General features: G+C 35.1%; 2 protein-coding genes across 2 annotated transcripts in view; both read left to right on the top strand.

The window, feature by feature from the left end:
- The window catches only part of LOC140142575 (snake venom 5'-nucleotidase-like), a 94,878-nt gene extending 78,123 nt beyond the window's left edge, over window positions 1–16,755 (top strand). The window contains exons 7-8 of the mRNA XM_072164569.1: window positions 12,064–12,264; window positions 14,117–16,755. Coding sequence (XP_072020670.1) covers window positions 12,064–12,264; window positions 14,117–14,325 — 410 coding nt within the window. The 3' untranslated portion in view covers window positions 14,326–16,755. The remainder of the gene's footprint in view (window positions 1–12,063; window positions 12,265–14,116) is intronic.
- Window positions 16,756–19,597: 2,842 nt separating this feature from the next.
- Window positions 19,598–24,252, top strand: LOC140141969 (uncharacterized). The gene is made up of 3 exons (XM_072163861.1): window positions 19,598–20,046; window positions 22,087–22,191; window positions 23,659–24,252. Exons 1-3 carry the CDS (start codon window positions 20,014–20,016, stop codon window positions 23,806–23,808), a joined length of 288 nt encoding a protein of 95 aa, XP_072019962.1. The 5' UTR covers window positions 19,598–20,013; the 3' UTR covers window positions 23,809–24,252.
- The last annotated feature ends 204 nt before the right edge of the window (window positions 24,253–24,456 follow it).

Raw genomic sequence — 24,456 nt, forward strand, 5'->3', positions numbered from 1 at the left:
TAACCCAACAATTTTATCAAAATTTTATTATGATTCAAAGGATATTATCTACTCTCAAATCTGGTGCAATATGAAACTCATACAACATTCTGTTTTTGAGTTATGGACAAAAACGACATTTTAGAGCATTTTAGAGCCATGATTAAGAAACGTGAGTAATTTAGCATAGGGGTGTTTCCAATGACCACTCCTAAATAAACCAAATTCTTTATTAACAATTTTATTATGATTACAAAGCATATGATCCACTCTCAAATCGTGTGCAATTTGAAGCTCATACGACATTCCGTTTTTGAGTTATGAGACAAAAACGAAATTTAGATGAAATATTTTGCATTCGGTAGAGACAATCAAGGAAAAAAAGTCTTGGAACGCTTGCGTGTAAATAACGGAAAACTGTCACCCCTCTCCCCGTGCAATGTTGAGAACTGCCAATGTCTTCAGCGGTTCCCCAATGTGTTCCAACATTGCTTGATGGGGAGAGGGAAGAATAAATCATTGTTGTAGATGTCATGTTTCTTCCCAAACACAATATAGGTCATTTCCATGAACATAAGAAATTCTGCACGGAATTTCGACAGAGTGTGCCAAGCGTTCCAAGGACTTTTTCCTTGATTGTCTCTACCGAATGCAAAATATTTCATCTAAATTTCGTTTTGTCTCATAACTCAAAAACGGAATGTCGTATGAACTTCAAATTTCACACGATTTGAGAGTGGGTTATATACTTTGCAATCATAATAAAATTGTTGATAACGAATTTGGTTTACTTAGGGAGTGGTCACCGAAAACACCCCATATGCTAAATTACACACGTTTCATAATTATGGCTCTAAACTGCTCTAAAATGTCGTTTTTGTCCATAACTCAAAAACAGAATGTTGTATGAGCTTCATATTGTACACGATTTGAGAGGGATTATATGCTTTGCAATCATAATAAAATTGTTGATAAAGAATTTGGTTTATTTAGGGAGTGGTCACTGAAAACACCCCATATGCTAAATTACACACTTTTCATAATTATGGCTCTAAACTGCTCTAAAATGTCGATTTTGTCCATAACTCAAAAACAGAATGTTGTATGAGCTTCATATTGCACACGATTAGAGAGTAGATAATATCCTTTTGAATCATAATAAAATTGTTGATAAAAATGTTGAGTTATTTAGGGATTGGTCACTGACAACACCTCCTATGCTAAATGACACAAGTTTTGTAATTATGGCCCTCTTCTGTATGATACTGAGTCAATTTTCGTTTTTTGTCTCATAACTCAAAAACACTACAAATGCATTTTTCGTACAATATCACAATGTTTTGCAGCATGTTTCCAAAATGGTTTTTTTAATGTTATTAAAACGTTATGTACCCTTTATGATATAACCTAACGTGTAAAATTTATGTTTTCTCTAAAACTTGTGTTTACTGAGTATAGGCACATCCGAGCGAATCAGAAAGATTATGATGTAACAATTTGAAACAACTCTTTTCTGAATAGTATTTATAACAAAATACGCTTTTGCGATGAGAAAAAATAAAAGAAAAAAAACAACAACAATTTAATACACTTAAAGAAAAATATAGACCACCATTGGGACTCGAACCATGCACATCAGTCAATAGCCAAAAGGTTAACAGTCGGAGGACTAATCCGCTACGCCACGCTGCCATTGCACAAACGAAGTAACAAGTTTTGTTCTTTTATAGTAGTCAGGTATCGGGAAAGTGTAAACTTGTATTTCTTTCAATAGAAATGGCAAAGTGTATCAGTTTACCATAATGACAAAATGGTCCAAAATCGACATTTTATGTTTTTGATGCCGCATCTCATGACGCGTCACGTTCGTTTACATTTGCTATACCAATTGAGAATGTTTTAATGCAAATGGAATGACACCTTGATCTCTTATATGAAATTTGTTAACACTTTACCATTTTGAATTGAAATAAATATATATGCTATTTCTTTCAATTCAAAATGGTATTTACAACTTGTTTTCAATTCAAAATGGCACAACTTGCATTGTGGCTTCGATTGCGAAATGGCAGCGTGGCGTAGGGAATTAGTCCTCAGACTGATAACCTTTTGACTATTGACCGATGTGGTTCGAGTCCCAATGGTGGTCTTTTTTAAAAGTATATTCAATTGTTGTTTTCTTTTTTCTTTTCTTTTTTTTTTTTTCTCATCGCAAAAGCGTATTTTAATATAAATAATATTCAGAAATGAGTTGTTTATGCGTATTTATTTCAATTCAAATTGGTAAACTTAACTGTTAACAAATTTTATATCATTCCTGTTGCAATAAAACATTTTCAATTGGTATAGCAAATGTAAACGAACGTGACGCTGCGTGAGATGCGGCCTAAAAACATAAATATCGATTTTGGACCATTTTGTCATTATGGTAAACTGATACATTTTGAGGTTTCTACTATAGGGTGCTTGCATGGAAGATCACAAAGTTCAAACCATCCTAAAGACACGCTCCAGAGGACATGCAAATGCACGGAGTACAATACCAATCACCTGTTTAACTGGTTTTGATCAAAGTAATTCTTTGTACTCCATGCATTAGCATATCTTATGGAGCGTGTCTGGGGATGATATGAACTCATGACCTTTCGTGCAAGCACTCTATCAAGTTTACACTTTCCCCGATACCTGATTACTATAAAAGAACAAAACTTGTTACTTCGATTGCGAAATGGCAGCGTGGCGTAGCGGATTAGTCCTCAGACTGATAACCTTTTGACTATTGACCGATGTGAATGGTTCGAGTCCCAGTGGTGGTCTTTTTTTAAAAAGTATATTCAATTGTGTGTTTTTTTCTTGTTTTTCTCATCGCAAAAGCGTGTCTTAATAGAAATAATATTCAGAAATGAGTTGTTTCAAATTGTTACATCATGATCTTTGTGATTCGCTCGGATATGCCTATACTCAGCATACACAAGTTTTCCAGAAAACATTTATATATGCCTATACTCAGCAAACACAAGTTTTAGACAAAACATTTACATGTTGGGTTATATCATAAAGGGTACAAAATGTTTGAAGTTTTAATAACATTGAAAATATTTTGGAAACATGCTGCAAAACATTGTGATATTGTAAATAAATGTATTTGTAGTGTTTTTGAGTTACGAGACAAAAACGAAATTTGACTACAGTAGAGGGCATAATTACAAAACTTGTGTAATTTAGCATAGGAGGTGTTTTCAGTGACCACTCCCTGAATAACCCAACAATTTTATCAAAAAATTTATTATGATTCAAAAGGATATTATCTACTCTCAAATCTGGTGCAATATGAAACTCATACAACATTCTGTTTTTGAGTTATGGACAAAAACGACATTTTAGAGCATTTTAGAGCCATGATTAAGAAACGTGAGTAATTTAGCATAGGGGGTGTTTCAATGACCACTCCCTAAATAAACCAAATTCTTTATTAACAATTTTATTATGATTACAAAGCATATGATTCACTCTCAAATCGTGTGCAATTTGAAGCTCATACGACATTCCGTTTTTGAGTTATGAGACAAAAACGAAATTTAGATGAAATATTTTGCATTCGGTAGAGAGTGGGTTAAATATACCTTGCAAAATATCATAATAAAATTGTTGATAACGAATTTGGTTTAGTGGAGTGGTCACCGAAAACATAATAAATATGCTAAATTACACACGTTTCATAATTATGGCTCTAAATGCTCTAAAATTCGTTTTTGTCCATAACTCAAAAACAGAATGATGTATGAGCTTCATATTGTACACGATTTGAGAGGGGATTATATGCTTTGCAATCATAATAAAATTGTTGATAAAGAATTTGGTTTATTTAGGGAGTGGTCACTGAAAACACCCAATATGCTAAATTACACACTTTTCATAATTATGGCTCTAAACTGCTCTAAAATGTCGATTTTGTCCATAACTCAAAAACAGAATGTTGTATGAGCTTCATATTGCACACGATTAGAGAGTAGATAATATCCTTTTGAATCATAATAAAATTGTTGATAAAAATGTTGAGTTATTTAGGGATTGGTCACTGACAACACCTCCTATGCTAAATGACACAAGTTTTGTAATTATGGCCCTCTTCTGTATGATACTGAGTCAATTTTCGTTTTTGTCTCATAACTCAAAAACACTACAAATGCATTTTTCGTACAATATCACAATGTTTTGCAGCATGTTTCCAAAATGTTTTTTTTTAATGTTATTAAAACGTTATGTACCCTTTATGATATAACCTAACGTGTAAAATTTATGTTTTCTCTAAAACTTGTGTTTACTGAGTATAGGCACATCCGAGCGAATCAGAAAGATTATGATGTAACAATTTGAAACAACTCTTTTCTGAATAGTATTTATAACAAAATACGCTTTTGCGATGAGAAAAAATAAAAAAGAAAAAAACAACAACAATTTAATACACTTAAAGAAAAATATAGACCACCATTGGGACTCGAACCATGCACATCAGTCAATAGCCAAAAGGTTAACAGTCGGAGGACTAATCCGCTACGCCACGCTGCCATTGCACAAACAAGTAACAAGTTTCGTTCTTTTATAGTAGTCAGGTATCGGGAAAGTGTAAACTTGTATAGTAGAAATGGCAAAGTGTATCAGTTTACCATAATGACAAAATGGTCCAAAATCGACATTTTATGTTTTTGAGGCCGCATCTCATGACGCGTCACGTTCGTTTACATTTGCTATACCAATTGAGAATGTTTTAATGCAAAAGGAATGACACCTTGATCTCTTATATGAAATTTGTTAACACTTTACCATTTTGAATTGAAATAAATATATATATGCGTATTTCTTTCAATTCAAAATGGTAAAGTGTTAACAAATTTCATATATGAAATCAATGTTTCATTCCTTTTGCATTAAAACATTCTCAATTGGTATAGCAAATGTAAACGAACGTGAAGCTTCATGAGATGCGGCCTCAAAAACATAAAATATCGATTTTGGACCATTTTGTCATTATGGTAAACTGATACACTTTGCCATTTCTACTATACAAGTTTACACTTTCCACGATACCTGACTACTATAAAAGAACACAACTTGTTACTTCGATTGCGAAATGGCAGCGTGGCGTAGCGGATTAGTCCTCAGACTGATAACCTTTTGACTATTGACCGATGTGGTTCGAGTCCCAATGGTGGTCTTTTTAAAAGTATATTCAATTGTTGTTTTCTTTTTCTTTTTTTTTTTTTTTCTCATCGCAAAAGCGTATTTTAATATAAATAATATTCAGAAATGAGTTGTTTATGCGTATTTATTTCAATTCAAATTGGTAAACTTAACTGTTAACAAATTTTATATCATTCCTGTTGCAATAAAACATTTTCAATTGGTATAGCAAATGTAAACGAACGTGACGCTGCGTGAGATGCGGCCTAAAAACATAAATATCGATTTTGGACCATTTTGTCATTATGGTAAACTGATACATTTTGAGGTTTCTACTATAGGGTGCTTGCATGGAAGATCACAAAGTTCAAACCATCCTAAAGACACGCTCCAGAGGACATGCAAATGCACGGAGTACAATACCAATCACCTGTTTAACTGGTTTTGATCAAAGTAATTCTTTGTACTCCATGCATTAGCATATCTTATGGAGCGTGTCTGGAGGATGATTTGAACTCATGACCTTTCGTGCAAGCACTCTATACAAGTTTACACTTTCCCCGATACCTGATTACTATAAAAGAACAAAACTTGTTACTTCGATTGCGAAATGGCAGCGTGGCGTAGCGGATTAGTCCTCAGACTGATAACCTTTTGACTATTGACCGATGTGAATGGTTCGAGTCCCAGTGGTGGTCTTTTTTAAAAAGTATATTCAATTGTGTGTTTTTTCTTGTTTTTCTCATCGCAAAAGCGTGTCTTAATAGAAATAATATTCAGAAATGAGTTGTTTCAAATTGTTACATCATGATCTTTGTGATTCGCTCGGATATGCCTATACTCAGCATACACAAGTTTTCCAGAAAACATTTATATATGCCTATACTCAGCAAACACAAGTTTTAGACAAAACATTTACATGTTGGGTTATATCATAAAGGGTACAAAATGTTTGAAGTTTTAATAACATTGAAAATATTTTGGAAACATGCTGCAAAACATTGTGATATTGTAAATAAATGTATTTGTAGTGTTTTTGAGTTACGAGACAAAAACGAAATTTGACTACAGTAGAGGGCATAATTACGAAACTTGTGTAATTTAGCATAGGAGGTGTTTTCAGTGACCACTCCCTGAATAACCCAACAATTTTATCAAAAATTTTATTATGATTCAAAAGGATATTATCTACTCTCAAATCTGGTGCAATATGAAACTCATACAACATTCTGTTTTTGAGTTATGGACAAAAACGACATTTTAGAGCATTTTAGAGCCATGATTAAGAAACGTGAGTAATTTAGCATAGGGGGTGTTTCCAATGACCACTCCCTAAATAAACCAAATTCTTTATTAACAATTTTATTATGATTACAAAGCATATGATTCACTCTCAAATCGTGTGCAATTTGAAGCTCATACGACATTCCGTTTTTGAGTTATGAGACAAAAACGAAATTTAGATGAAATATTTTGCATTCGGTAGAGACAATCAAGGAAAAAAGTCTTGGAACGCTTGCGTGTAAATAACGGAAAACTGTCACCCCTCTCCCCGTGCAATGTTGAGAACTGCCAATGTCTTCAGCGGTTCCCCAATGTGTTCCAACATTGCTTGATGGGGAGAGGGAAGGGTAAATCATTGTTGTAGATGTCATGTTTCTTCCCAAACACAATATAGGTCATTTCCATGAACATAAGAAATTCTGCACGGAATTTCGACAGAGTGTGCCAAGCGTTCCAAGGACTTTTTTCCTTGATTGTAGGTCCATTTGGCAGAAACGTCCTAGGTTCTTCATATGAATTGGAATATCAAAATGTTAATTTTGACACTTTTTTTTGGCAAAATCGGAGCAATTTTGTGATTTTGACCTCCATGGAGCTAAAATTTGACCGTTGACGTTGTTGGTTATAACTCAAGAATGGCGCATCTAGATATAAAATGGGCCAAATTATACATTTCTGTATTCTTATGACAATGTGTATGACAATTTTAATGACCAATTGTCAGGTTATGCTAAGTATAACCTCGCTTCTTGAAACAGATTCACCCAGGTTTGGCAATTAAAGAGTTTTTGTTACATGTCAAAAATATACTTTTCAAAGTTATCAAAATATCAAGAGTATTTTTTCCAGGAAGTCTCCTGGTTGGGGATAAAATCTCCAAAATCTCCAATAAAAGTTTTACATTGCTGCATCAAAGAGATTCTCAATCATGTTTTCCAAGACCAAGGGCGTTATGCCTACCGTCATAATAGTGTTTTGAAATAAATATTTTATATCTGTCGTATGAGCTGGCCGCAAAAGTCAGGAGAATGATTTCAATGTTACATACATTCCTGTTGAAGTTTGCTCGAGAGGCTTCATTTCCCAAGATAATGCCGACTGGCTCAAATCATTCACTCTTGTTTAATTTACCATGTTCACTCTTTTTAAATATATCTTGATGAAAGCCACAGGAACAAAAAATAAATTTAACAAGAAATGTCTTTAATAAAGACAATGCCTCAAGAGATTCCAGCAGGCACCATTTGTTATTACATGCAGCTTATAAGAGATACTTGAAATGCTAGCTTTAAGCCATCTTGCAATGGTAATAATTCTGATGTATTTAATGCAGGAATACCTGCATGCCGGGTGGTAGTCCGAATAATCAGTCCCAAAACAAAATATTCATTTACTGACATGATCGATGGACCCTGCATTTTTCAATATATTGATGCTGTAGCCTTCGTACAGAGTGAAGACGGCTACACACAAGGAAACTAGGGTATAATCACGTATCATGTGCCATGGATGCGTATAGATAATAGAGGGCCTCCTTCAACTCCCAACTTCCCAGCAAACACAAAAACGTTTTAAAAACGTTTTTATATTTTGGCTTTTGGTTTACATAAAAACGTTTTAATAACATTAAAATGTCGGGTTATATAAAGGTCATGAAAACGTTTTAAACCGTTTTGTATGAAAACACACTACAATAATGTTTTTAAAATGTTTTCAAAAATGTTATTGTAAACTATTTTGCAAACATTTTTGCCAAATATTTTGTCAACACTTAAATAACATTGTGTTAAAATATTTGCACTCAGCAAACACAGAAATGTTCTTCAAATGTTTTTTTAAACGTTTTGATAACATTTAAATGTCGGGTTATATAAAGGTCATGAAAACGTTTTTAAAACGTTATTGCAAATATTTTGGGAAAACATTTTTCGCAAAATATTTTTCAACAAAATAACATTCTATTTAGAATGTTTTGTATCAAGTTTTCAAAAATGTTTTTGGAATGTTATTAAAACGTTTTATACCTTTTATATAACCCGACATTTAAACGTTTTCTCTAAAACATTTTTGTTTGCTGAGCAGTAGATTATAAAAAAAATGATTTTTAATGTTATGAAAACGTTTTATACCCTTAATATACCCTTTATATAACCCGACATTTAAACGATTTCTGACAACCTTTTATAACCTTTTGCGAATGATGTCGAAAATGTTTTGTGTTTGCTGGGTTGTGACCACAGAAATAGCTTAATAACTGTGTAGGAAATACAAATAAAATTGAAATTTGGACACCAGAAACTTCAGGTTGAAAGTCAAAAAGTGTCAATTGGTACACCTTGATACAGACATTATCATACAGTGATAGTAAGATTTTTCAAATAAAATCTCTTTTCTGTAAAATTGATTGCTGTGCTGAAAAATGTTGCATAATGGGTACTTGCTTTTTGTACAGTAATTCATTGTAAGGTACCGTCAATGATGGTCACAGAATTTGGCAAAATACATTTGCCCATAGCTTTGCTAATTATTTTCCTACAGACATGGTTGACCCCTCTTTTTTAAAATTAAATAATCACCTTTCTAAACAAAACAATTTCAATGTGAAATATCCTACTTGCAGGGTTGTCACCAGGACCAAAAAAAAAAAAGTACTAAAAGGACTAGGCAAAAAACCCTTTTTTTCTAATAATTTATCCCAAGCGTCATTTATGTCGACAAATTGTTTGCAAATCCACAGTAGGGTTGCAAATATACCATATGTCACTCGGAGTGCGACAATTTGTACAGATACATTTATCACAGGTATTTTGCTATTAATTTGACCATTCGTCTGCATATTACCAAAAATAACGCATTTTGGGCCACCGTTTCTCCGCGAACATCATTATGTCGACAAATTGTTCGCAAATCCACCACAGGGTTGCAAATATACCATACGTCACTCAGAGTGCGACAATGTGTACAGATAAATTTATCACAGGTATTTTTCTATTAATTTGACCATTCGTCTGCATATTACCAAATATAACCCATTTTGGGATACCGTTTTTCCGCGAAGGTCATTTATGTCGACAAATTGTTTGCAAATCCACAGTAGGGTTGCAAATATACCATATGTCACTCGTAGTGCGACAATTTGTACAGATAAATTTATCACAGGTATTTTTCTATTAATTTGGCCATTCGTCTGCATATTACCAAAAATAACGCATTTTGGGCCACCGTTTCTCCGCGAACATCATTATGTCGACAAATTGTTCGCAAATCCACCACAGGGTTGCAAATATACCATACGTCACTCGGAGTGCGACAATGTGTACAGATAAATTTATCACAGGTATTTTTCTATTAATTTGACCATTCGTCTGCATATTATGAAATATAACCCATTTTGGGCTACCGTTTCTCCGCGAAGGTCATTTATGTCGACAAATTGTTCGCAAATCCACCGGTTAGTTTTAAGGATATTAATACATGGCATAAAATGTGACAATTTTATCAAAATAATTTTATAATGAACGCTTTTATGGATATTTGCCAATATAATGTACCGTACATCTGACATGTACATGGTATATATGAGTACATCTCAGGTTGTAGTAAGCTACAAATTTCAAATGTTTGAGGACTTGTTCTCATTGCTTACCTGTGTTTTTACATCATATTTTGTGGTCAAAATGATTACAAATGTGTAATTTGCAATCATTTCCGACGACTAAGTAAGATGGCGTTGAACAGGGATCTCTGATTTGAATGCACACTAACCAGGGCCGTGACACTCGTATTCAATCCCTGTATATCAGTAAGCTTAAAACGAATATACCTAGGGAAACTGGGGAAAAGTGGAACATTTTTTTTGTCCAGCCCAAACAGGATTACGAAGCAAGGCAAGGCAAAACTTAAGGTTTACAAGATACATATTTGGTGCATACGCACCGATATGAACCTCGCGCCAATCAGGCCGTCTTCACGTACTAGAGGTAAAGTTTGACATATCAGATATCGCACGACTCTGTGGTATATTTGGTTAACAAGATAGAGGGTTTGGTGCATAAAGTACAAAAAAGTGACTATATCTCATTAACCAATGATCCTACAGAGATGTGACCACTGACTTTTTTTGTTCTTTATGACCAGAGGAAAAGTTTGACATATCGCACGACTCTGTGGGATATTTGGTTAAAAAGATAGAGGGTTAAGTACACAAAGTACAAAAAAGGATGCAGCCAAAGATAGGAGCTTGTAGTCACCTGCTCCGCAGCCGACTGATGATTCCGCTTTGCCCCGTGTTCCACTTTGCCCCGATCTCCCCTAAATATTCGTCTCAGGCTGAACTATTTAGGTACCGTTCTAAAAAAATTCGACATTTTGTAAGACGGGGGTGCAGGCCCGTTAAATATCCCTAAAATCCTTCACAGATACCTTATTTCAGATTAACTTCTTTAAAACAATAAACACTTTACACATTCAAAGCTTTATATTCTTTTCAAAGTCCAGAATCAAGTCAAACATTATTTATAATCACTCTTCAAGGCAAACATTTGACTACATTTGCGCAGTGAGCGGCTCTGACGCGTACTTGCGCATTATAAATTTCCATATTATTATTATTATTATTATTACAACCCCGTATAAAGAATTTATGACCGTCCCTGCCATTTTTTTTCTAATGCATAATTCATTAGCCCGACATGCAGACACATTGAGCACTTTGTACCGTAAAAACTTCGTGGCAACATGGAAAACGTAGCCCAAACCTGAGTGACAGATTGATTTGTCATGGCAATCCGGCTATTATTTCGCCCAATAGTCGTGTTTCAAGTTCCAATTCCAATACATACTGCTTTCGGCAGAAAAATGGAAAGGAAAGGGGAAGTGTAAAGTTGGGTAACAGTATTAACCATGGTAACGAAAAACTCAAGGTCAACTTATTATAGAAAGAGGAACTGAAATTATGATAAAATTGATAACCTTCTTAATGATTCCGATTACTTTTACAAATGAAACTAAACTAACTCTCACTCACTTTGAGAATAACGATTGTTTATGATACATTTAATGGTAGGTAAAAACATTGATTTGTTAAAATGTTCTCGTATAAATAATGATATTGACCCCATAAAAATTGGCCCTATTGCAATATGGATTGATGCTAAGCTTAAAAGATGTCTCCGGCAAACACAACATTTATATGCCTTATATGTTAGAAAAAAATCAAGCACGAATCACATGGCTTTATTTAAAACAAACATATTGACCATAACAATGAATAAAAACAGCCGCCTCTTAACACGCAATATTCAAAATTCCCGCGCCGAAATTGTCTAGAACAATGACGTGATGGCTTTGTTGCCAGCTTTCATTGTATTAATGGGGCGTCATTGCACTGGTCAATTTCGGCGCCCGGGAAGTTTGAATATCGCGTGTTGGGAGACTGCTGTATTAATTAGTTTTATGGTCAGTATGAGTTTGTTTCAAACAAAACAACAAGATTCGTGCTTGATAATAGTTTTCTAACATATAAGGCATAATGTTGTAATTGACGGAGTGATCCTTTAAAAAGCTTTGATTCCCGGCTTTGATTTTGATCATTATATTATTTGTTTACATTTAATGCAGGTATGTTGGTTACCTACGATATATCAAGGGAACCAGGCAATCGAGTTGTGGAAGTTTTAGTACGATGTTCAGAATGTGAAGTCCCAGATTACGAACCTTTAGATGATGATAAATTCTACAAAATTGTAATGCACTCATTTTTAGCCAAGGGTGGTGATGGTTTCAACGTCATAGCAAAGCATGGAAGGAATCATTTTACAGGTAGATTTCCTATTTAATGTATCATCTTCAATCATGCAATGTTTAATTTATCATCTTCACTTGCGCTGATGTTGATGCGTCTAATGCACTCCCCCTTCGGGGCTCGTGCGTCAGCGCGCGTGTATTATTTTGTCTAATTTTTAAAGCAACAAGTATTAACCTATCCATCTTTATGTTCATATTGAATGTAGGCAATTATATGGATCAGATATCAATCATGCGTGGACGGTGCATGGGTGCAACTTGTGTAAGCGTCATAAGCGTTAATGATGGAGATGGTTTGATTATGAATTAGTTTCTCGTCCCCGGAAAGCACAACCCATACCTTTTACCTAGGCTCCCCTCTCCCCTCACCTATATTACCCCTCTCCCCCTATTCCCTCTCCTCCACTCCCCATTGTCTCATTCTCCTCTCCCCTACACTCTCATCTCCCCTCAGTACACACTATTCCACTCCATTCTTGGGCTCTCCTCTCTCCCTTCCCTCTTCCAAGCGCCCTCTTCCCCTTTGTTTCTCTTTCTCTCTCCCCTAACCCTCCCCACTCAACACAGTTTACCCCATATCTTTTGTATTTATTTCAAGCAATAAATAACCTGAATAAAACTAGCCTTTATTGGAAGTCATATAGTTTCAATCGATTATCCCGCATGCGATATGCATATAAATAGATGTGTATACATCACTCGAGTGTCTATCCTTTGTAATCTCGGAAGAAAATTAAAATCAGGTATACTTATGATATTCTTAATTGAATTGAAGTGTTTAAGAATGAGAATAAAGGTATTGTTTTAGTCGCTGTCCTGCATCTATCGTCCAGTATAACCCGCGACATCATTATTTTTGGCGTGAAACTACTCGGCTTTGTCTCGTTTTACTTATAATAATGATGTCGCCCGTGTTACATGAGGTGATAGATGCACGACAGCGGCTAAAAACAATACTTTTATTATCTAACTAGAAACAAAAACTTGATAAGGCTAACCGTAATAGCTCAATCAAGACAACAATAATATATAAATTTTGAATGTTTAGGCCAAAAAAAACCATGTTTGTTTCCTGTAACAGGTCCAAAAAGTCAAATGCGAAATGCGTTTTTTTAATTTTTTAATCCATGTCTTGAAAAGGAAAAAAATACCCTTTTCGCTGCAAATTGGAATGGAAATTTACAGTGGGTTTCTCCGACACAAAAAAAAACATATTTCTTCATATTCAAGAATATTTATAATGTTTATTTGTTGTGCAATGTGTAAATGTTTACTCCAGTAGTGTTTTTTATTATTTTTAAGCGATTTTTCCGGGTTTTTCTTTTTCTTTTTTTTCTTTGTAAGTGAAACAAAAAAATACAAATGCGCACATAAGCCGTCAAAAACGAAATGCGCGCGCTACAGGAAACAAACTTGGTTTTTTTTTTGGCTTTATGAGTAAACTGGTAAGAATATTTTCATGAGGAAAAATGGATGGAACATTTCATATGTTTCACCATACCAAGTGACAGTGGACAGTATTGAATATACACTGGAACATAAATCTCTAGGATTTACGATGAATAGAGTACGTTATGGTTATGTATAGATGAGTTGACGCCTGACGTTATTCACTGGCAGTATGCGCACGAATCATCACAATTCTCATTGTTCTTTGCGTGGCAGTTCGCGCGCATCATAGTGTTCAGGGCCCGTGATTTTAAAACTCCCGCCACATCACAATAAGGCTATTGAACAGTGAAGTGATTGTGTGCATATCACTCAAGCATATCGATATACCAGTCCCTTGCATTTGTCAATAGATATTGTGATCAACTCATCTATATGCTAGTAATAATATTTATGTTTTCCACCGTTTTTGTTTTAGGGAGCATGGACACAGCAGTATTAAGTGAATACCTATCGCAGAATAGTCCTGTCGTGACAGGAATAGAGCGACGTATGCTTATTCTTAACGGAACAGGCAACGGCCCATTATATAGATATGGATGTAGCAACGGAGTCTCTACTTTGGTGCCTTATATACTGTTTTTAGTTTCAGCTTTAATTGCGTCAGTGTTTTTACATTGCTCATAAATACGCCAAGGATTGTAATTATGTCGGAACTTATCTGTGATACAATTTTTGTCTCTAAAAAGTCCATTGAAATACATATCAACACATAATTATGATTGTACATTATGGCTTAAGATCGTACATTACGAAGTGATCAAGATAGTAAAGTAAGTGGGGTTCGTTCATTTTACCATTATTTCGGCTAAAAATGACCAGAAAACCTTCTTGACAGTTGTAACTAATATTACCTCATAATGTTTGGCAACAAATAAAAATATATAAAAAATTTGACCATATAGCTTTAAGGGGTGGGGTATGAACGTTTGGAAAGTATTTTTTGTGGGACATGAAAGCACATCAGCCATATCGAATTGCATGTCGATATGCTCTCATGTCCCACAACAAATACTGTGCATACCCCAGCCCTTACGTTGGACAAGAGTTCAATAAGAATGATACCTATCCATTATGTAAATAAAGCATCGTACACATGGTACATGTAGTTGTAAAATCAGAGAGTAAAACTTTAGTATGAAACTATATGAACAAATGAATGTAGCATGAGTTAGGTAGTACTAGTATAGAGGCCCTGCATGAAATTATTGATTGGCTCCAAACAAAGGATTTGAACCGGTGTCCTTCACCGTAGTTATGGCGGAGTGCAGTCCATTCAATCAAATGTTGTCATCAACCTATTTGATCGTAGTGCAGGGTTATGTGTGTGAGACGAACTGTCACGGTAGATTGCAATCATGCTTTAGTTGAATGCATTTGAGTAGTCCGCCATATTTACAGGATGATACGTCACATGCAAGGCCTCTATTCTTTTATGTACTGCGGCAAAATATCCGAACACTTGAAACAAAAGCCATATCTTAAAGACACTAAATCTATAATTGCAAAATAAAGTAGTCGTTAGATGGAGAATTTTGTTCTGCGATTTTATTCCACTGAGCTATTCTCTTTTGAATGATAAGTGGCCGAGTTTCAAAAGTGACAAATTAAGGTATTTCCTCTTTCAAGGCGATTTCTGCTACCTATTTTGTAACGGGTTCAATAAAGCCTAACGGATGATCACTCACCCCGCTGTGATCAATATATGCGTGCTTTGAGGGGAAAATGCAAATTTTTGTCAGTTTTGAAAAGCTCTTTTGTTTATTCAAATGGCTAAAAGTATGGATAATAAAGTTGTATCGTACCGAATGAGGTATCAAAATACGCAGAAGAAAATTTTCTATCTATTTACTATTCTATTTTTTTAATTTAGTTTTAGTGCTTTTAAGAAATGGCTTTTTTTTTTATAAGTGTTTGGATACTCTTTTGTCGCAGTATAAAATACTATAATTAAAACAGCAATTGGTATTAGATATTTATAGACTTTTCTACATAAAACGTAATTTCATTATGATTAAAATGTGCTGAATATGTGCGAGTATCACGAATGGTGAACTGGTGTCAAATAATCATTGAAATGTCAAGTTAATAACATCTCAAAAGAAGTAACCAACCCCATTAAATAATGGCGATTATTCAAAAACAGGCGATTGTATTACAAATCTGTAAAATGCGTTGGAAGCAGAATTTATTTCTGCGTATTTTGACACCTCATTTGTAGCAATTGTCTGAATATTGACGTCACAGCGTACATTTAAATCAATGTAACCCAAGATTTGAAAGTTGCAGTAAATTCTATTGATTTATATTCAGTATAATGGAAGGAAATCTGTGTAATGATATCCGAGTGTTTTTGTATTGTTGTAACTGCAATTTTCAAATCTGGACCTCACTACATTAAATTGACCGGTGTTTTATTGTTTTCTAGCCTATCGTATCAAATGAGGTGTCAAAATGCGCAGAAATAAATTCTGCTTCCAACGCATTTTGAAGATTTGAAATACAATCGCCCGTTTTTTTAAAAATGGCCATTATTTAAGGGGCTAGTTTTTTTGAGATGTTTACTTATTCACCATTTTGTAAAATGGCTTTCTTTTATCAACCTTGTAAATATGTAAAGTATAAAATTTGCTTTATGTGTATTATTATTGATGTATCATAGACCTTTAAATAGATGGAATCCAAATCAAGCTGGTGAACCTACTGTAGACCAAGCTTGTAATAAACTGACTTATGGACAATTACTGTTTGAAGCAAAAATAGATATTTGAAACTTCAACCAGTAATGATACTTGATATAACTATTACCATACTTCGATTCATAAATATTTGTTAGTTAATCTTATTTGTTAATTTCGCCACTAAACGGCATTTTGTTTGTTGCGCCTGTGCAATGCGGAGAAGTAGTACACAAAATACGTCATGGTTTGAAGGGAAATAGAAGACAGTAAAAAACGCTCTCAATCGCGATCAGACCGAGCGGAAGTGGGCCAACTACTATGATCCCATCAGGCAGCAGTGATTTCTTTTTCCAAAAATAAAATTTAATAAGCGGAATATCTTTTGACTATAGTAATGTCGAAATTAGGACTTACTGTCAAACATACGAAAGAAATGCATGACAGGTATATAAAATATGAATTCAAGCGAGTATTTAAAGTTACAAAAACATGTGATACCTCACGTGACCTTACATCATGGCGCCGTATTTGTCTGTTTGTTCGTAATCATCTCCTCATCATTGTCCTGTGAAAAATATCAATCTTAACTAATCCCGGCATAAATAATTGATATTATAAGTATGTAACGAAAATCACACAATAGTGACCGCGGTGTTATAGTAAAGCACAAATGAACCAAAAATGTTTGACTGAGGTCACACAGGTTACAATGACGTGTCCTGCAGTATATTTTAAGATTGGCGTCTGGTGAGTAGTTAATTGCCATGTGTATACTCAATTGTTTATCTTGTTCAGTTAACATTTTCTAAACTGCTGATAAATCCTGTTTTACTGGAGTTTATCTGTTAGAATTCAAATTATTTTAATAAAATTCTATCACCAAAACACACACAAAATTAAGGTCTTTGGGGGAAAAAAATACATACACTTTTTTTTTTTTTTAATTTAAAAATGAACAGCTTAGTTGCAAAAGCCCTTGCATCCACATCTAGTTAAAATTGAGTAATTGGCATTTTTTGATGACATTATAGTTTTGGTAAAAATACACATTTTGATTGTTGTTTGACCTTTATAACACCTTTATTCCGGAGATATCGTATATTTCCCGTTTGAACGTTAAGGGATCTAAAATGAGCGTTTATTGCGTTTCGACAGTATTTTTTGAGGGACATGAGAGCACCTCAGACCTATCGAATTGCATTCTGAATACGAAGCATGTCTTTCTGATATCAAATAATTTGCATTTTTTGAAAATCACAGTATCAGTGGCGTACCGTGGCCGCCCCAACCCCGGGGGGCTGAAGAAGAAACAATTTTGCCGCCCCTTCTTTAACAGCCCGAAAAGGTTGACCCAATTTTTTCAAAGGATTTTAGGCGCTAGCGCCCTAAAAGCAACCTTTTTTCAAAATTTGTTATGCTTTTTCAATTTTTTGCGCCCTTTTTTATTTGCTAATTCGTTTTGCCGCCCCTTCGTTTTTGACGCCCTGTTTTTGCCGCCCTTCTTCTTCCGCCGCCCTTCGTTTTTGCCGCCCCTACTTTGACCCCGGGGCTGGCGCCCCAAAGCCCCACCCCCCCAAATACGCGCATGAATATAATACAAATTTTATGACAAATTATAAAATTTGATATTTTTCAAATTTTGATATATAACAGTCCTCGAAGTAAATTATATAAATCTAATGACATATTCTTAAAGTGTATGTAGCAGGAGAAAAGCCGACGGTCAATTGAAGATTTTGACCTTTCATATTGAAGATATGGATTTTTTCCCAGGAAGACCTATTTTTTTGGGTGTTTTGGAAAAAAAATCCATATCTTCAATACGAAAGGTCAAAATTTTCAATTGATCGTCGGCTTTTTATCCCACCTACATACACTTTAAGTATAAATCATCAGGTTTATAAAGTTTACTTCAAGTACTGTTAAATATCAAAAATATCAATTTTTAATGATTTGCCATAAAATGTGTATTAAATTGCGAATTTCAAAAAATCAAAATTATTTGATATCAGAATGACATTCTTCGTATACAGAATGCAATTCGATATGTCTGATGTGCTCTAATGTCCCACAATAAAATAATACTGTCCACACGTTCATACCCCAGCCCTTAAATGAACATAAAATAATTTTGTTTTAATTTTTTTTATAGTAGCCGCGAATGTTTTTTAATGATTAAAACCAAAAGGAACTGTTTTGGGGTCATTAAGTTTGGAAAAAATCACTTTAATTAACAAAAGTTGTATCCTCGCAAATGCTTAAAAAATGGAATTTTGCCGATTTTAATTAAAATTTCATAATTAAAAAAGTAAATGAGATATTTCAATTTTTCTTTTTGATTTTAAAAGCATTAGTTGAGTTTCAAAAAGTAGTGCAAAAATTGGCTCAGATTGTTTTCCAGAAAAGGGTAAAATTTATTCAAAAGGTCTTACATCCACAAAAGGCGCGATACAAAAAAACGTAAAATAAATAGGAAGGCTTGAAAATTACACCAAACCTATTCTTTTAGTTTCTATTCATCATAGTTATCCAAAACCAAAATAAATCAAATTGAACAAGTAATATTAAAAAAGCTATTTTTCTCAAAATGTCAAAAGTGGATGTAGGGGCTTTTTTGCTATAAAATTTGTATTATATAGCAAATAAAAAAAATAAAAAAATTATTTCTTATTAGAATGACATGCTTCTGAAAAAATACTGTGCAAAGGTGGGTGACCGACCCCTTAAGGTTATAAATAGTCAAGTCCGATCTTTTTCAATGTTTGGCACTTAAGTGTTATGGTTTAAATGGGCGTAAGCAGAAAACCGATATCGGCATACACAATTTTTGGTGGCACACTGGAAAGTCGCCTAGCAACACGGATCAATATGGGATGCTATAAACGATTAGCGACAATTTGACAAGCCATCGCGATATTGTTAAATATTTATTGATCACTGTGCAAATTATAGGTACAATGCAAATCCATACAAATATAGTTAGTTGAGACCATTCTCCGGCAGAGCTGACCACTTCTTAAATAATGTATGACAAGTTTGGTACTTGGCTGCTACTAGCACAACAGATGACAGTGACATAATTATCACAGAATAGAGACCAGGATCAGAGCATGGAGGTAGAAAATAAAGAGATAGAACTTCAGTGGTCACATACTATCCATATCTGATAGTTCAGGTATACTAGTCTCAGATCCATATCATATATCGTTAATGGTCGGAGCTTGATGAACAGAGAAGAGCACATCTTCTCTGCTTGGAACACCTATATTGTAATGTGTGAATGCAACATGTTGTACATCACTCAGACTACTACCAATCGATGCTACTAGCTGCTCTTATCATTGTGGACTGTTGTTTCCTTAGCTTGGCGAAGTAAGCCGATCCGCTACTTGAGAAGACTGTTTCAAACAGTGATCTTACTATCTTTATTATTAGTTGCTTCCCTTCATTGCAACTAAAAGTTATCTGCTAAAATCTTCATCATGACGTGATATCGCCAGGTTTTATTCAGTCCTTTGGAACCTGTTCAGCGATTTCATTTCAAATAATTGGAACAATAACACATGACACAACTCTTCACAGAGAGACCTTCTTTAGATGGAAGCCATTGTTCAGAATGTCATAAACGGATAAGATGTGTCGATGGGGATGTCCATTAACAAATACGGTAAGGATGATCCTGCAATGGTAATCAGTGATAATACTAAACATCTACCAAAAAGGCATCTACGCCGCCCTTTAAAAGGTGGTACTACACCCCCTGATATATGTTGTGACTAATTTTGCAAAAAGATAACTACACACTGGTAACAAAAGTTATGCATATTATGGGGCAATGAATCCAATTCACTTAAATTTCAGTGATTCAAGACAAGTGGTTCATTATATATGAGCTTATATGTTAAGAAATGAGGTACATTCTAGCGGCACCTCTTTTCTTATCATAAATAACGTACCGCTTGTCTTGAGTCACGGAAATTCCAGTGTAGTAACTGGATACCTTGCCCCTACAATGATAATATACATAACTTTTGTTACCAGTGTGTTATTATTTTTTGAGAAAATGCAAAAATAGTCACAAATTTATCAAGGGGTGTAGTGCCACCTCAATGAATGACAATTATTCCAAAACGATTGATTGTATGCCAGATTTGGGATATGCATTCGAAGCAATATGACACCTCATTTTGTTGCAATGGTCCCAATATTGATGTCGCAGCGTACATTTTTACGTAAAAGATTGGAAGCTTGCAGTACAGTAAAATCCTATTGCCTTGTATTCAGTTTTAGTTGAAGGAAATATGTGATGCGATCAAGCAAAATCAGTCGGAACTCGGCAATAATAAATTTTCAGTTTCCTATAGGATAGTAAAAAGCATTTACAAAGCTAGATTTTGCAGAAAACCCCATTGAAATTGAACAACCAGTTCTAAAGATATGAGCAATTAAAGAGTTTCCAAAACAGCAGGAAACAAAAGGAAAAGTTTCCTTTGTTTGGCTATATCTCTAAATCAATATTTCCGAGTTCCGACTGATTTGGCTTGATCGCATGACATATGTTTAGCTCTCATTTGATTATCCTTTTGGGGGAACATCTTAGGGGAACATGTGAATAAACAATGTCGTAAATAGCCTTTCAGTGGTACATGTAAAGTTAGATTCATTATTTCCTGATTGGGCTGTGTTACCAACAGATGTAACCCTTAGTCTTGTGACCTTCTTAGTCCCCCAAAACATTATTTTATATGGGTTATATTTATATCATGCTTTAATATTGGATTAAGTAAACAATGACCACTGTTGTGAAAAATGTTCTTTTTTTATTGATTATCACATGTTTTGACCTCCTCCAAATTCACAAAACATGAAGACTAATTCAATGAGAGCTGAAAACATTTCCTCCCATGGAATCTTGGGTTACTTTCATTTAAATGTACGCTACGACATCAATATTGGGGCCAAAGCAATAGATGAGGTGTCATACTCGTAATGCGCAGAAATAGATTCTGCTTGGGATGCATATTCCAATTTTGATATACAATCAACTGTTTTGGAGTAATGGTCATTCATTCAAGAGGATAGCTACTTTTTGGTGATGTTTATTATAATAAAATAGTACTTTTTCATTTGTGTCCCTGGTGTACCGTGCCATAAATGCTTACGCCCCTCTTGTGTGGCCCATGCCACAAATTTGGTGAAGGGTACAGTCAACATTATATTATCACACTCGTGTGAAAATCCAATGGTGGCTACAAATGGCGATTTCGTCCCTGAAGGTCAAAAATTGGACTAGCAAGAGCAACCGCTGGCGGCGCATCGTATTGTGAATCCCCAGAATTGGGGTACCTAACTTTAGACCATTACCCGCCCCGCCATGACCATATGCCAATTCTGTTGCTTGCATCACCTTGGGCACATTTAAGTGATGTAGCGTGAGTCGTCATAGGGGTAAGGAGGGGAGGCCACCGACCCGGGAGGCACCGTATCTGATGGGAGTGGGGTATGAACCGTTTTGGGCAATTTATAGTTTCCTATGGAATTTTATCAAATTTCAGATCGATGGGTGGGGGGGGGGGTGGTGGGCGGCGTTCCCTCTTGCCTCTATGATGCTGTGCCACTGGTTGTGACATCAACATTACTTAATTTGCAGTATTATGGCGCACCCGGTCTAAATTACTTTTGTCTCATAATTATTTCTTGATCACAGACTTTCATGTGCAAGTACTGCGGTACCCGCTATTGCAAGGATTGCCTGAGAGGTGAATTCTATGGGCTCATGATAGAAAACAATAGGTGCCGAATATGCAATCAGGTAAGAACAATGGACTGCAGCATCTATTCATCCATTGTTTCCGATAAGAGCGCTGACATATGTGATGCGATCAAGCCAAATCAGTCGGAACCCGGAAATATTGATTTTGAGATACAGTCAAACAAAGGAAACTTTTCCTTTTGTTTCCTCTTGTTTTGGAAACTCTTTAATTGCTCATATCTTTGGAACTGGTTGTTCAATTTCAATGGGGTTTTCTGCCAAATCTAGCTTTGTAAATGCTTTTTACTATCCTATAGGAAACTGAAAATTTATTATTGCCGAGTTCCGACTGATTTTGCTTGATCGCATCACATATAGGAAATTATTGCCAATCGATATTCATGAGAATGTACTACATTCAACGTACGTCCAGTTTTCGAAATTGGGTGACTTGTGTTTGGCAGGTGTGCAATACATCTTATTGGGCATTCTAATTATGAAACCGCATAAAAGCTTTGACATCATGCGATCAAATGTTATGTGCTTCTATAATAATTATATTTATTTATCATTCCTTTCTTTTCATTTCTCTGTTCTTATTCTTTCCTAAGCCTACACTTTATCACTCCCTCGCTCTCCTTCTCTCTTTCTCTCTCCCCCTATCTATCAGCTATCACATATTTTCTGAATTTTGATAATTGGCAGCTCCATTTTTGAAATTACAATAATTTGGTTAAATTTGGCCAAAATTTTGACATTTGGTATATCCATGGGTCCAAAATCCTTGCAAAACTTGAGTACCCCTACCCCACCCGAAATATATGCCCATTCGCCCAGCCTATAAAGGCGGCCACTCTATTTATCAATAACTTATCAATAATACACCAGTTTCAAATCGTCAAGTACTACACTAATGTACTTCCTTATTTATTTGTATCACCGTTCACTCGTAATTCACAATACCCTACATCATGAACACCTTTTCTTTGTACACCCATTTCCTTTTTAAAGGAATTTTATTAAAGTTTTTTTTAAAAACAGAAATGAAGTGAAATCAAAATCAGTTGCTATGGTCATGTACAAATAATGCTATAAGGAAAGACAACGATAAAAGACTAGTTTGTGTCTGACGTCATCTGTCAATCAAAGTCGAGCGCGGTTTGTTTACAAGTGTCGTGATGATATGAGTTGCTGAACACGGCGGTAAAACCGGGCGCCTTATTGTTAATTTTGCACCTTCAAACATACAAACCATCTCAAAAGTTAGGTCTTTATACTAGGAAACTTTCTTTTGCGAAGGCACCATGTCAACAATGCCTAGAAAAGTTGCTTTTTGCCTTGTAAAAGTACGTAATTTCGCCATTCACTGCTATTCCCTTTCTCCGAGCAGCACCAGATAAATCGACCTTCCTTTTACGCGCTAATATCCAATCAAGGATCGTAGAGAATTTGATTGACAGTGACGTCAGACGCAAACTAGTCTTTTCATCTTTGTCTTCAATTATATGTTTTCTGTATCTTTTCCAGAAAAAGTGTCAAGGTGACAGAGTGGAGTTTGTTGACGTGAAGAAGACGGTTTCAGAGAAAGATGGCGGTAAAGGCAAAAAAGGCAAAGCTGCAAAATCAGGCAAAGGCGGTGCCAAGAAAACAAAGAAATCGGGAAAGAAAAAACGTTAGAACAGCAATGAGAATAGCATTAATGCAGATTGTAATCATATCTGGTCGTACACAAAACACACCCATACACACATTAACGAAACAAACTGAAACGTTTCTTAGATTAAAAGCATTCAAAGTCAAACCGGCACTTATTTCATCGTTAGTTTAGGATTTATTTCTTGTTTGTTCGCTTGCTTGATTGCTCATCATGCTCATACATAAACCAGACGTTCGGACGCGGACATTAGACAGTTTTCAAAACGATGGTTGAAAATTTGAACTTGTACGGCAACGTCACATAAGCGATTGGATTTCTTGCTCAGATTTACTTCAAAGCAACGCGAATGTCTGATTGGTTATCGCACCAACAGCGTCTTGTCGCTTAATCTCGGGACATGTGTATCAATGGACGATCAAGAGAAGGGCACTAGTAAGCGATTCCAACCAAAGTTCTCCCTTTTGTTTGTTCAAGTGGGTTGTTGGTCACACTTCAAGATAAAAAAAACTCTACCGCTTCGTTTAAACATGAATGGACTCGCCAGGCGATGACCTCAGTAGGGATTATGTCGGGAGCCGGCGCTAATCTCCTTATCATAAAATGTTTCAATTGAATATTATTATGATGTAATGTAATTTTTTACTTAATAAAGGCTCAATTATTAAAGT

This window comes from Amphiura filiformis, chromosome 20 (assembly GCF_039555335.1).
Source record: "Amphiura filiformis chromosome 20, Afil_fr2py, whole genome shotgun sequence".
Taxonomy (NCBI): domain Eukaryota; kingdom Metazoa; phylum Echinodermata; class Ophiuroidea; order Amphilepidida; family Amphiuridae; genus Amphiura; species Amphiura filiformis.

Bases quoted from the DNA above. Each gene is read 5' to 3' on its own strand.
- LOC140141969 (XM_072163861.1), top strand. From the start codon at position 20,014: ATGTGTCGATGGGGATGTCCATTAACAAATACG. The intron at 20,047-22,086 runs GTAAGGATGATC...TCTTGATCACAG, and splicing joins GATGTCCATTAACAAATACG to ACTTTCATGTGCAAGTACTG. The intron at 22,192-23,658 runs GTAAGAACAATG...TATCTTTTCCAG, and splicing joins GGTGCCGAATATGCAATCAG to AAAAAGTGTCAAGGTGACAG.